The sequence below is a fragment of the Papilio xuthus genome, unplaced genomic scaffold (assembly GCF_000836235.2).
Source record: "Papilio xuthus unplaced genomic scaffold, Pxut_1.1 DF827756.1, whole genome shotgun sequence".
NCBI classification, from domain to species: domain Eukaryota; kingdom Metazoa; phylum Arthropoda; class Insecta; order Lepidoptera; family Papilionidae; genus Papilio; species Papilio xuthus.
Genome location: NW_013530893.1, coordinates 1,026,610 through 1,041,575, shown reverse-complemented (window position 1 = coordinate 1,041,575; position 14,966 = coordinate 1,026,610). Strand labels below are relative to the sequence as shown.

Here is a 14,966-nt window from a genome sequence, read left to right as displayed (position 1 = left end):
CACTTCCCATTCTTTCCTTATAAAGAAAAGGATGGGAAGGGAAAGAGGACGGTACGCACACTCATCAGACGAAACGCGGAATCGCTTCCACTTGACGCCTGTCTTCTGTGTGGTCGTGGTATTTTACCGGGCGAGCCGGGACTATTCGTGCGAAGATGTTAAAGCTCACTCTACAACATACAAACGCATACTTTTTATATGCAAAAATATGTGACAAAAGACATATTGATTGTTATCTCCATCCATTTGAAGCCATGTTAAAAATAGATAAAGCCATTCAGTGATGTATTCACGTGTCGCGTTCGAGATATTGGCAAATCGCTCCCGTCCATTCAATACATAAATAACATAAATGAACACAATCAGGCAGACATCTTGTCGCCCGTTTGTAGATTTGATAAATAAAAATAAAATAACAATAAAAAAACAAATGCATTTTAATTAAATCTATTCGAATGTTCCTAATCTATGGGGGTTCTTAAATTTTTTATAAACAAGCGTAAAATTGATAAAAAAAGTATTTAGTAATAATTAATATTTTTTATTAATTACCTTCTATCTTACTAATATTATAAATGCGAATGTTTGGATAGATGGATGTTTGTTTGAAGGTATCTCGAGAACGGCTGCATGGATCTCGCTGAAATTTGTTATAAATGTAGAACATAGTCTAGAAGAACACATAGCCTACTAATTAAGTTTTCTTAATACCGCGAGGACGGAGTCGCGGGTGATAGCCATATTTAAATAATCCTGGCAATAATTGACACTCCTTTTCGATTATGTCAACATTCAGCGTAACAATTTTCACCTCGAATCTGCTGTCAAAATATTTTTTTTTAAATTGAGAACAAGCAGTTGCTCGAAAGTACATCCACACGGAATTATAAGTTTATTAGTAATAAGTATAGTGTATTTCACCCGGGGATAGTGTAGCTTCACAATAGTTAGTTTTTTTTTTCAAATCGGTCCAGAAGTTTCGTAGCCTATTCAATGCAAACAATCAAATATTATAATATTGTTATTAGTACGGGTAAAAGGGTTAACAATATGTTTTCTTATACATATTTCCGTAGTGGAAACTTACTGTAAGATAATATATTTGTCTATGTAGTCTCTGATATGATTCGGTAATAGACGTGTTATTTCGCGCGACTATTTTTATCCACCCCACTTGCGGTCATCCCAATACTTCCGTAATGTCATAGCGTTGTTATATGGTCAGGAATATCAATTGATTTTATATTATATAATTTTTAAACTAATCTTATGAATTTCTGAGACCAAAATCTTCGTTTAAAACTGTCTAAAAACTTTGTAACTCTATTTTAACAAGCAAGATATTACGTCTTATATTTTGGTCTCAGAAACTCTTAGTAAGCCTATGTCAAATCATCAAAAAATAAAAAAGGTCTTGTATTTTATCAATATCTAAGAATATCTCATTTATAATATTTATCTCCTTTTTTTATGTTTTTAATTTCATCTCATCGCCTTCATTCGTATATAAAAACTGTTAAAACCTTTTATCGTCTGTCTTATAGCATTTCTTTTGTACCAAAGACTAACAATGAAGGTAATTTATGACAGCCTAACCCTCTACCCGTATAAACATACAAACAATAATCTATGGTTTACGAGTGTGCACTGCCAGTGTTCATGACGTAAATTGGAAAACAGACCACAAACAAAGTCTATGGTACTTCAATTTATAGCATAACCAGGAGTAAAAACCTTTGCCTTTATATCAAACTAGCTGTAACGCGACTCCATCTGCGCGGAATTAAAAAATAAACTTAAAAAGCCTATGTGTTCTTCTAGACTATGTTCTATATGTGTGCCAAATTTCATCAAAATCCGTTCAGCCGTTCCGGAGATACCTTCAAACAAACATCCATCTAAACATTCGCATTTATAATATAATATTAAAGTCAAATTAAGTATTAATTACTATAAAATGGTGTGAGAATGTTTATTTAAGGTCCAAACGAAACAAAAGATGAACACTTGTGAAAACATTCATTTGTAACATCATCAATTGTTTTGTGTTGGTATTTGACATTCCACAACATATCGCGTATCCTTTATATATAGTTATCTCTTATTTTTCAAAAAGAGTGAGCGGGAGAGAAAACACGCTTAAGAAATTTGTTTTTTACTGTATATTGGCAAGCCACAAATGCATCGTTATAACCTAAAATTGGTAATTCCGAATGAAATCGACTCGAATCCTTTAGTAAGTTGAAAATACACATTAAGTCTTTTGTAAATTGTATTCTAGACGTATTGTAGAGCATTATAAATTATGAAGCTGACATAATATGCAGAAATACGTCGCATAACCTCTTATCAGATCCATTTATATCTAAGATTATAAACCTGAGCGCTTCAACGTTAATTTAAATTCGCATTGTCTTTTGTTTGTTTTCTGCAACATAACTATTCCGATTGCTTTAATCTCTTTTAAATTACATATTAGACGAATTATTATTCACCTAAATATAACAATTATAAATAATAATGTGCAGGATTCTGTTTCGTCATTTTTCAAGGGAAATAAAGTATTTAAATCTTACTCTTACTAATATTATAAATGCGAATGCTAAGATGGATGGATATTTTTTTGAAGTTGATCTCCAGAACGTCTGAATGAACCTCGATGAAATTTGACATAGATGTAGAACATAGTCTGGAAGAACAAATAGACTACTTAATAAGTTTCTAATTCCACGCAGACGGAGTCGCGGACAGATTTATTTCATAAATCTGATTCTCCGAGTTCTAATAGGAATTATTAAGTTCCAAAGGCATAATGAGGTACGACAGGTGCCCCTTTATAATCAATTCTTGCACCTGTAATGCTCTCTAAGATTTCCTCTGACACCAAAAAGGGTGCGACATAAAATCTTGCATTGGGCGCCAGAAATGCTAAAGCCGGCACTGACTAATTTCATTGTTTCTTTAACAGCGAACATCGCGATCGCGTCCACTGGATATTCGATGGGATGGACATCTCCAGTGAATATAAAATTACAAGACAAGAATGCGACCGACTCCCCATTGCCTGAACCACTATCGCCGGATGAATTAGCCTGGGTTGGATCACTGCTTCCAGTTGGTGCTATATTTGGTGCGTTTATTATAAACTAAATACTTAGTTTTTTTAAGACATCACCCATGTTGAAATCATAAATAATTTAAAAAAAATCTTGTTACTTAAAAGAATAAAAAGACGAAGTACTCAAGACAAGACGAATGAGCCCAAACTTGATGAGGTTATGTAGTTTCATTACGAAGTTCCTATTGCGATATAGGTAGGGAACCGTACATTTAATAGAGATAAAATGTTGCCTATGTTCCAAATTACATCCAAATAACTTCACCAGTTCCTAAGCTACGTGCTAACAAACTTTTGCATTTATTATACCAAAGATACATTTTACTAGATGTAGTATAAATACACCAGCAAGAAGCCGAGACCCTTAACTTAGGGTAGGCTCCTGCCCTGAGCCCCTTGGTGGGGACATATAGTGAGCTGATGATGATGAATAAAAATACTAAGACATTTCTCAACAGGGCCTTTCATCGGTGGTTTAGCGGCATCAAAGATAGGTCGCAAATGGGGTCTAATGAGTTCCGCTATCCCACTATTCGTGGGCTGGATTCTAGTCGCCGTGGCCAAGAACGTGGGCTACCTTTACGCCGGACGGATATTCTGGGGCATTGCTGTGGGCATGCTCTTCACTATATCGCCAATGTATTGTGCCGAAATCGCCACTGTGAGTAAATTATACTTAAGAGAGAAATCTTTATTTTCTCTTGATCTATACTAATATTATAAAGTGAAAGAGTTTGTTTGTTTGTTTAAACGCGCTAATCTCAGGAACTACTGGTCCGATTTGAAAAATTCTTTTTTTGTTGGATAGTCCATTTATAGAGGAAGACTTTAGGCTACATGACATTACGCTGCGACCAATAGTTTTTTTTCTGCGCGGACGGAGTGGCGGACGACAGCTAGTTTTCTATAAAATTCATCTTAAATAAAGCAAATTGTAGATAATTTAACAACGCATAGTAATATTTTTTATGTATTTCCTTGTCAATTGTCTTCATGACCCAGAAATTTTATAGAATGGTCGTATTGTTATACATATAGGTCAATAGCCGACATGTCTGTCGGGTTATCTGTTTATACCCTAAATACAAATATAATAGAGTATTGTCATAAAACGCACAAAGGAAGACATAATTTTTCTATATAGAAATATTGGAAAAAATAGCCTAAAGACTACTTTTTATACCCGCGTGCAACAGCTATCTTCCCGTCGAAATCTGGCCATCCGTTTCAAAAATTACCAGCAACAAACGTGGCCTTTTGTACAGACAGACAAAAATTTTAATTGGATTTTCATTATCAGCAACGCAAACACATCATATGTGTGACATTACATATTGACAATCCAATTTTATTAATATGTAAACAATGGGTTACATAATAATTTTTTCCTTAGAATGAAGTCCGCGGTGCACTGGGTTCGTTCCTGCAAGCATTCATCACTCTCGGCTTCTTGTTGGTATACGGAATAGGTCCCTTCGTCTCATACAACGTAGTAGCGTATGTGGGCGTCGCGTTTGTAGCAGTCTTCAGTATCTGCTTCTACTTCATGCCTGAATCACCGATGTATCATCTTATTAAAAGTAAGTACACAGCCGTGAAGTTACGACGAAGGAAAACATCGTGATGCAATCTGAGAAATACAATATGTGTGAAGTCAACCCGCACTGAGCGAACGTTGACTATGGCCTAGTCACTCCTAACTTAGTGTAGGCACAGAGCCCTTCAGTGGGGACGGATAGTGAGCTAATGACGATGACAGGGACGGCAACCAGGGCGCTGGATAGAAAGGGGCGCCACGTTATTTAGTAAGGCTAATATAGTTTAAATCTTGTAATACTAAAGTTATAATTTTCTAGGTGATCGTGAGTCAGCTGCGGAATGTTTGATGACAATCCGCGGTAGATCCCGCACTGGTATTGAGACGGAACTCAACCAGATCGCGGCAGACGTCAACGCTTCTATGGAGAAAACCGCCACTGTGAGTAAAATTATCAGAATTATGCCATTGTATGAAAACCAGGTTAATTTAGATGCAAAAATGCAAAATCGTCTAAAGTCAATCCTTAAAACTTGCACAAAGATAGAGGAAGATAGAAGAAAGTATAAACAGATTAGTTGCGCCTCAGTGTTCTTCCAGACTATGTTCTACATCAGTGCCAAATATAATCAAGATCAGTTCAACCGTTCCGGAGATACCTTCTAACAAATATCCATTCATCTAAACTTTCGCATTTAAAATATACCAATAGTAACCAGTGACTCCGTCCGCGCTGAATTAAAAAAAAACTTAATCAGTAGCCTATGTGTTCTTCCGGATTATGTTCTACATGTGTGTCAAATTTCATCAAAATCCAATGATCCGTTTCGGAGATACATTCAAACAAACATCCATCTAAACATTCGCATTTATAATATTATATTAATAAGATTGTATGGATTCTTAAAAAGGGAGTGCCAACATACATTTACAGTCAAAAATATGTTGTTAAGTCAAAATAAATGTTTTCAATCATCATCAGCTCACTATACGTCCCCACCGAGGGGCTCGGAGTCTACACTAAATTAAGGGTGATTAGGTCATAGTCAACCACGCTGGCCAAGTGCGGGTTGACTTAACATATATCTTTGAATTTCTTCTCAGATATGTGCAGCATCACGATGTTTTCCTTCACCGTAAGAACGTCGGATAAATGTACATATGTAAATCAGAAATAGAAACACACATTGGTACATGATTCGAACTCAGGACATGCAGATTGCAAGTCAAGTGCTTGACCACTGAGCCACCGACGCTCCTATTCTCGCTCGCTCCGATGTTTTCACTGGACTTGTTAAATGTAATTTCCTTTGAATATATTAATCATTTTGACAACATAAATAATTAAAGATATTAAACAGATGCATTCTACCTTGGCTGTAATTTTGGTATAGTTTATTTATTAAGGTTTACGTTAACCACAATAAATGGAAATTCATTGCCAATATTTAGGTAATTCGTTGGATAACAAACTATTTGAAAAGGAAATTTATAATTGCTGACGTATATAAAGGCAAAATACGTAGTTTATTATATTGTAACGTATTTAATCGCGAAATATTCTGTGGCCCTAGCACGAATGTTTGTGACAATCGCCATCGTATCGTATTTTAACAGTGGTAGAGCCCGCTTTAACATGTTCGCACGAATAGTCCCGGCTCGTCCGGTGAAATACCACGACCACACAGAAGACAGGCCTCAAGTGGAAGCAATTCCAACTACAGTCTGATGAGTGTGCGTCCCGGAGGCCTAATTTAGTCCTCTTTCCCTTCCCACCCTTTTTTTTACCGGTGGCCGCTCGCTCCTTTGCCATCTTATGATATAAAAAAATCGTCATCGACATTTTATTAAAATTTGTGCAGTTTGGGGCGTAAAGTACACCAAAAATGTCATGCTAATTTGGACATAATTAACAAAGACTAAATAAAGACGATTGTCACTATTATTCTTGATAGATTCACATACACTTTTTATCTTACTAATATTATAAATGCGAATGTTTGAATGGATGGATGAATAGATGGATGTTTGAAGGTATCTCCAGACTATGAATCTCGCTTAAATTTGGCATACTTGTGGAACATAGTCTGGAAGAACACATAGGCTTATTAAGTTTTGTTTTAATTTCGGGTGACTACTAATAATATAATATTATAAATGCGAATGTTTAGATAGATATATGTTTGAATTTATAATTTGATGTATGTAATTTGTCATACATATAGAACATAGTCTGGAAAACATAGACAACTATTTTTTTTTAAATACCGCGTGAAGGAGTCGCTTGTGACAGGTAGAATATAATATTATTTTTTAACAGTTGGCAGACGTGTTCCGCGGCAGTAACTTCAAAGCTTTTTACATCTCTTGCGCGCTGGTATTCTTCCAGCAGTTCAGTGGTATAAACGCTGTTCTGTTTTACATGAACACAATCTTCAAAGCAGCTGGGTCTGATTTAGATCCATCCATTGCTACTATCATTATTGGTGCGGTGCAGGTGTGTATCAAAAATAAATGTTAATTTTTCTTAATTTATACCTCTGGATATTTCAAACTGTGTTAAAAAAGGAGTCAGTACCGACTAGTTTCGAGCCCATCGTATACCTTTATCAGGGTGAGTGGGTCGTGTAGTATGTGGACCTTGATGAAGGGCCCTCGATGGGCTCGAAAGTAGTCGGTGCCGACACCGATCAATCATAATGTGAGTGTTGATTTCTGAAACCAAAATCTCTATATAAAATATATCGTCTTCCTTGTCATTACCTTTTACAAAATAGAGATAACAATATGTTTTAAACGGGAACTTTGGTTTTAGAAACCTAATGTTAGCAGTTTATATATCAGTTAAAAATAAGGAGGTTCTTAATTTGACTGTATTGTTTTTCTTTTGTCAAGGTCGTGGCATCAATGATTACGCCATTGGTGGTAGACAGGCTTGGTAGAAGAATTCTCTTGTTAGTCTCTACATGCGGAACCGCCATTGGTTTGGTAAGATTTTATTATGTTTTAATATATTCACCTCTATAATAAAAGCATCGTATTAAAAATAAACTTATTTATCCGACTCCAAGGACCAATTTTATTTTTTTATTGTTTTTCTCGTTTTTAAAAACTGAATTAAGAATTACTTTTTGCCTCAAATTAAAGTAAAATAATATTTCTTCGACTAAATAACCAAAGATTTAAGATAAGTGGCAAATACTTTAACTAAAGGATTATTTCCAGGCTCTTTTAGGTATGTACTTCCTGCTCAATTCACAAAACAGTCCAGTGGTATCCAGCATTGGGTTCTTACCTATCCTCTCCCTGGTCTTGTTTATCGTCACTTACTGCTGGGGTCTGGGCCCTCTGCCCTGGGCGGTGATGGGAGAACTCTTACCCATTGAAGTTAAAGCCGTCGCCTCACCGATAGCTACTGCTTTCTGCTGGATCATGTCTTTCTTGGTTACCAGGTAAGTTATTATGAATATTAAAAAAAAATGTGTGGACAATTTTGTTAGAATTACTATTGAATCTCTTTAGTCTTTAACCCTTAAGGTACTTTTTGATACGGTTCTGTACCCTTTAAATGGTGTACTATTGGAACCTGAGAGCGTCGGTGGCTCAGGAGTCAAGCAGTTGACTAGCAATCTGCAGGTCCTGGGTTCGAATCCCGCCATGTACCAATGTGTTTTTCTATTTCCGATTTACATATGTACATTTATCCGACGTTCTTACGGTGAAGGAAAACATCGTGATGCTGCACATGAGATGATGATTTGATGAGAAGAAATTCAAAGATATGTGTGAAGTAAACCCACACTGGGCCAGTATTGACTACGGCCTAGTCACACCTTAGTTAGAGTAGGCTCGGAGCTCCTCAGTGGAGACGTATAGTGAGCTGTGCGCTCTTCAGAGTAGTTTCTGACATGACGTAAATATGATACCACCAGGTTCTTCGAGCCGATCGCTGAAGCTGTGGGCATGTACGTGGCATTCTGGATATTTGGTGTTTGCTGTGTGTGCGGATTCTTCTTCACATTGTTCCTGGTGCCGGAGACCAAGGGTAAAAGTCTGCAGGAAATTCAAGAGATATTGGCTGGCGGGTATGCATCTTTATTACAGTTAAAGAATTAAACTTCCCACAGGATCGAATATTGTACAGCAAAAATTACCTTAAAGCTCTTCGTGCATAAGGCAACGTAAATCTTTGAAACTAACATTGTATGCTTCCATTGAATCTTGCACGCACTCCGTACACATAACGTGGAATCGTCTATTTGGTCAATATAGAAACTTCATGTCAACTGTATAGATTTGCTGCGCCATTTTGAAAATCGTAACTTTTCTCACGTTCTTGACAAACAGTTTACGCGCGAATGGCTTAGACGATGACAGATAGAAATGTCAACGATACGTGTCTATGTACGATACTCTATGACATTAAATTGCGAATACACTTCTAGATTAAAATCACCGGGGGGGGGGGGTTTAGAAAAAGTTCATTCGGTAAGCCAATCCGTAAAAAACTTCAAAAATGTATTTAACTGTCAATAACTTTCTATAAGTCACGTGATTGTCGTGCAGTTCATCGCTTCGAAGCGAATGCACTTTGTCTAAACACCCCGGATCTCAAAGTTTACATTGCCTTATCTACGTAGAACTAAAGAGCTATGAGTGCAGAGGAAATTCGTCAATGTTATTTCACTGGATAGGAAATTAACATCCCCGACTTTAATAATATTAATGGTTATACTTTTTTTACAGGAAATCAAAGCCCGAGAAAGCTTAATCCTTGAATATAATCTGTGGAGTTTGAAATACAGCGAATTATAGATAATATATTAGTGAAATTAGCATATATTTTGTATTACTATTTTTTCTATTGTGGTTATTGTGTGTGGTCAAATATATTTATACCGTTTTTTTATATAAGAATATATCTTAAGTGTTACAAAAAACAGTGTGATTGATCAATTTCTATTAGCAGTATTAATTATTATGCTTCTTATTTAAATAGTCGTTGCTATAAAATTCAATTACAAATATTTTTGATCCAAATATATCTCTAGTTAACAATACAGTAATGTCATCTTAATTTTTTTATAACTTAATTTATATTTTTGTGTGTTTATTTAATTACTTATTTATTTTTTACAAGAAAATAGTAGCCAAATTGTCAAGTCAGGGACTAATTTAAAAAAAAAAAAAAACTATAAACGCTGATTCGTATGAGCGCTTTTTAACGACATGTTAAGGTTGGCAGCTCTTTAACGATGAACGTTTTAAATTCAGAGTTCCGTTCATACAACGTTGCGCAAAAATAGCGTCGCGTTTTTAACGGACGTTATTAAAAGCGCTCATACTAATCAGAGCTAAAGTTAGCAAAATATAATTTATTTATAAATTTTAATAGCTAAATTATATTTAATTTATTTGCTTGATAATCAAATATAACCCAGTGTATATTAAATATTAAAAAAAATTACCTTTTAATATACAAAATAAACAAAAAATATTTTGACATTAGATAAAATATCTGTAAACCATAGATTATAGGACATTTTTACAGGTAATTAATCTATGATGAAATATTTGACATCTAAAATTATAAAATAGAATTTCCAGTCACTGTGTTTTAAATAATTAAAAATCACTGGGGAATTTACCCCAATAAAAGGCCTTTGTGTTCCGTATTAGTTTTTAGGTTATATTCCTATGGTTTCTTTTTTATAAACACGTTAACAGGTAAATTAATATATGAATGAGATACGACTAGTACCAAAGTACAAAGTTAGTCGATAGGTTATTTGAACACCACTTTTGTGATACATGAATGAATTTATATTTGTTATTGTAAATAATATAAGTTAAGATTATTGTTTTAATAAATCTTTTATTTTATATGCATATTTTATTTACCAAATAACTGCAAATATTTTATAGAGTTAAAAAAAAACACGAAACATCAGGGGATGGATGGGATTAAGTAAGATATCACAGGTATTTATTTTCTGATAACGTTTTGATGAAAAAAACATTATAATTTTGAACATTTCAATATAACTTTTTAAAACCTGACAAAATATAACCTTCAACCCATCTTATATATATAAAAGAAAGTCGTGTTAGTTACACTATTTATAACTCAAGAACGGCTTTACCGATATGGTTGAAAATTGGTGAGGAAGTAGCTTAGAGCCAGGAGACGGACATAGGATACTATTTATTCTCGAATTTATGCCTTGAAGAGCTGCTTTTAACTTATCTATATATTAAGTTTTTTATATAGGTATCCACGCGGACGGGGTCTGAGCGACAGCTACTTACAAATAAAAGGCAAAGGTCAACAAGTTACTAATAAACATCATGTTTTTCAAATAAGATTATCTTAAACAAGATTGAATTATAAAGATTTTTACAATGAAAAGGTCATTGTCTCAACAATAAGACATTGTTAAACTGATTATGATTTTATCAACCACTAACTGTCGCCCGCGACTCTGTCCGCGCGGTATAAAAAACTTAGTAACCTATGTTCCAGATTATGTTCTACATCTATGTCATTATTCGTGTTCCGTTCAACCGTTCTGGAGATACTTTCAAACAAACATCCATCCATCTAAACATTCGCATTTATAATATTAGTAAGGCGTTGTTTTATTTCATCGATAGAAAAATGATTTCGATTGTTTTTTTGTTGTTTTTTTTAAAGATAAAAGAAAAACTTCATTTTTTTAATAAATCATTTATTTGCATTTTACAATAAATGTAAGTTATCGGACGTAATTGAGAAATTTTACAATAATATTGTACATTTTTTTTACATTTAAAGGTTTGTATAATTTACGTTAAATTACTTAATTTAATTATTAATTTCAAGCTTAACGTTTTGAAGATGGGAAATTTAGTTTGAGTTAGTATCTACCTTAAAAATGATACTTTGCTTTTGTAAATTTTAAGAAGATGATAAAATATAAATTATACTTCGATAACCTTTGAAAAAAGGCACTCTAAGAATTTTCATCATTACTATAAAAATTGTTAATTTTGTTTAGGCAAATATGACTGAAAATAAGCTGCCTATAAAATTGCTAAATAAAAATTTCAAGAATTTCATTAAGAAATCAATTTTAGAGATTCTTACTTGTTATTCCTATTTATTGTTATTACCTCGTTACTCATTTTTTTCTTTTTTTTCATCTGCTTGTGGCACAATTATTTTGACGTAAAAGGTTAACGGAAGCATTGTTTTTTTAATATTTGCTGAATTAAACTTATAAAATTAAACGCTTATTAACGCTATTCGTCAGTCAGTCATGTTTATATTACTTTAGTAGATGTTTACAGATAATAAATTATCTATTCGTCAATAATATCTTTATTTAAAATTAAAAAAGGCACTATTCGAACTCCTTCGATATATCGTCCATAGCTGTCAGTACATCACAAATACTGGCCGCATATAACCTTATATCATCATTCTTTTTAATTTTCAAACTGGCACAATACAATTTTTTATACATATCTGTCATTTTATCGTAATCTTTATTTGATTTAGACCTACAATATTGTATGATGCTTTTCAAAATAAAATGTAACCTATTTTCGTATAAAGAAAGAAGACTGTGTTCGTTCTTTATTGTCTTCTCTTCTGCGTCTTCTGGTTTCGGTGGCTCCTTCTCTTCTGGGTCTTTGTTCTTTAGTAATGTCATAACAGAATGACATTGACGTAAAAGTTGGACAGCGGTTTGCAAAGATTTGAGTTTAAGGTTAGGTGATACTGCAAAAAATAATATTATTTAAAAAATACGTTGTTTGACAGTTCAAAGATTCAAAAACGTCCTACAACCGTACTCAGAGTCAACAAAAGATTGTCTTAGTGTAGATTTTGTATGAGAAATCTACAGTAATGAGATGTTTAAGTACCCAATAAACACTAATAGGGCGGCAGTAAGCGAAATTTGTTTTAATTTAGGCATAACTAACAAACTAATAGCTGTTCTACTTATTTGTGTTATATTTAAGTAAGCTATCCTGTTCTCACAATCAAATATGTTTTAAAAAGATTTAAAAATGTAGGAATATCACAGTGGTCGTAACTTTTATTACTCTATGATTATTTTTTATCTGTTTCATATTTGTCTATGACTTTACTTTTTTAAAACAAACAAATCTTAAAATATCACGGCTATGGTTTTATTAATGTTTGTATAATGTCAAAACAGTTTAATAACAATTTGTTTGTTTTATGTCGACGTGGCATCGCATACGCTACTACAAAAAAATATTTACATAAACAGATTTACTATACTTCCTCGAGTCTTTAACGCATCCATTTTATATCTACTGTTAGGAAGAAAACCCGACAATGTGCCGGTGTACTGGCGCAACACTAGCCTTATTAAAATGTCAATTATGTCCCCTCACTAATCATTTTGACACTTGACTTTGTAACGAAAGCGCGCCATTTCGCGCCAAAGGATTCTATTTAATATATTCTAAAAGTATATAACTTTAAGATTCAACTGGATTATAATTTTTTAGATAGCAAAATGTATATTTGGCATATATTAGTAAGATATTCTCATATCAAAGCAAAGCTCTTATCAATAGAAAAAGCAAGAAAACGAAATCCGCGTACATGTGCTAGTATACATTTAGCGTAAATCAACATGCCACGTCAAAACCGGTGAGTTGGCAATGCGCATTATTTTATTGGAGCTGATTATAAACATATCTTTATTTACTTGGCAAATAACATAAGCTATTATGTATTTTTAAATATGACATTATATTGACGAATGTTTTCAAACAACTGCAAGATATTAAAATTTAAAAATTAATTTCATTAGATTAGATTTGATTACGAAACGTAAATTCTAGAGTACCAATAGCCTAGTGGTTAAGAGTACGGGTTTCCGATCAAGTCGAGAGTTCTCTCTAGAAGTCTATTGTAAATCATATCCTATCCGAAACCTTTTAGGGAACATACCCATACTACGTGAATTATTTTTTAGTTTATTCAACGCCTCCTTCCTCTCGGTGAACACTCGTAGTATAAACCAAAACCCCCTCTCCCCCTTTAGTTTTTTTTACGTATTAATTAATTGCATAAGACTGCATGCATACATAAATTACTAGTGAATTATTTATTATGAAAAAGAACAACTAACGACTACCTGACAAAAACCTGACCCCCCCCCCTCCTGTGACTGACCGTAGTATTTCAAAGACTCCGCCCCCCCCCCCCTAAAAGGGTCACGTAGTATGGGTACGTTCCCTTAGTACAATAAATATTAGTAAATTAACACATTATTCCTAATATAAAAAAAAAGGTTTGTCCATTCAAATTTTAGTTAATATTAATAAGAATTGTAAGCATCAACAGCTTAATGGTTAAGGGTATACAATCATGTGGTCGGAGGTTCGAAATACGATTCGACTATTATAAACCAAATCCTAGCGAGCCTTGACCTTACTTTTAGACATTACTAGCTGTCGCCCTCAAATACGTCCGCGTGAATATATAAAAAAAATAATTAGTGCAGCCGTTCTTGAGTTATAAATATTGTAACTAACACGACTTTCTTTTATATATATATATATAGATATTAGAATCCTTTGTCGCGAAATGACGCGCTTTCATTACAAAGTGAAGTGTCAGAATGATTAGTGAGGGGACATAAATGATATTTTAGTAAAGCTAGTGTTGCGTCACATCGGTATATCGGATTTTCTTTCTAACCGTTTGTCCACTCATATCTCAGTTATTCTAATCGGAATTAAAAAAAAAGCTATTGCATTCCATAGGTTAACTAACTATGTTTTCCCACTTACCAGCTGCCTGAGTTTCCATAGCGGCGACATGTTCCAGTCTGACGGTCAACACCATACCGGCGTCCTCCAGAGCAGCGAACAGATTCGCAGCCGACTCGTATTGTACACGAGTTGCATTCAACAGAGCACGACGACGTGCACCCTCCTCACGTGTTATTCTATACAAACGTTATACCTATTGATAGCCTAGCCTAATGGTTAAGGGTATGGATTTCCGAACGAGGTCGGAGGTTCGAATCTCGCCATTCGACTATTATCGTAAACCATATCCTAGCACAAGTATAAAACTTAGTTGGAATGATAAAAGAAATATAAGTAAATTTCCAAAAAAAGCTGCTAACATTTTAGAAAAAAAAACGAAACTAGTTTTTTTTCTTTAAATAGGAGAAGGGGCCAATCAAACGCCCATAGATTACAAAGTTGCGATATTAAGGTAGGGCGTAGTGGATCGAACGCCCAGGGCGCTTGGCATAAGGGGGCAGAAGATACCCT

At 34.1% G+C, this 14,966-nt stretch overlaps 2 protein-coding genes across 2 annotated transcripts in view; one reads left to right on the top strand and one right to left on the bottom strand.

The window, feature by feature from the left end:
- The window catches only part of LOC106116362 (facilitated trehalose transporter Tret1), a 30,821-nt gene extending 20,725 nt beyond the window's left edge, over window positions 1-10,096 (top strand). Inside the window, exons 4-12 of the mRNA XM_013310160.1 lie at window positions 2,969-3,130; window positions 3,577-3,779; window positions 4,512-4,698; window positions 4,975-5,096; window positions 6,976-7,152; window positions 7,551-7,643; window positions 7,881-8,107; window positions 8,588-8,740; window positions 9,402-10,096. Coding sequence (XP_013165614.1) covers window positions 2,969-3,130; window positions 3,577-3,779; window positions 4,512-4,698; window positions 4,975-5,096; window positions 6,976-7,152; window positions 7,551-7,643; window positions 7,881-8,107; window positions 8,588-8,740; window positions 9,402-9,426 — 1,349 coding nt within the window. The 3' untranslated portion in view covers window positions 9,427-10,096. The remainder of the gene's footprint in view (window positions 1-2,968; window positions 3,131-3,576; window positions 3,780-4,511; window positions 4,699-4,974; window positions 5,097-6,975; window positions 7,153-7,550; window positions 7,644-7,880; window positions 8,108-8,587; window positions 8,741-9,401) is intronic.
- A 1,535-nt stretch (window positions 10,097-11,631) lies between these two features.
- LOC106116387 (erythroid differentiation-related factor 1) overlaps window positions 11,632-14,966 on the bottom strand; it is a 12,022-nt gene continuing 8,687 nt past the window's right edge. Inside the window, exons 15-16 of the mRNA XM_013310209.1 lie at window positions 14,475-14,638; window positions 11,632-12,417 (exon numbers count right to left, since the gene is read on the bottom strand). Coding sequence (XP_013165663.1) covers window positions 12,038-12,417; window positions 14,475-14,638 — 544 coding nt within the window. The 3' untranslated portion in view covers window positions 11,632-12,037. The remainder of the gene's footprint in view (window positions 12,418-14,474; window positions 14,639-14,966) is intronic.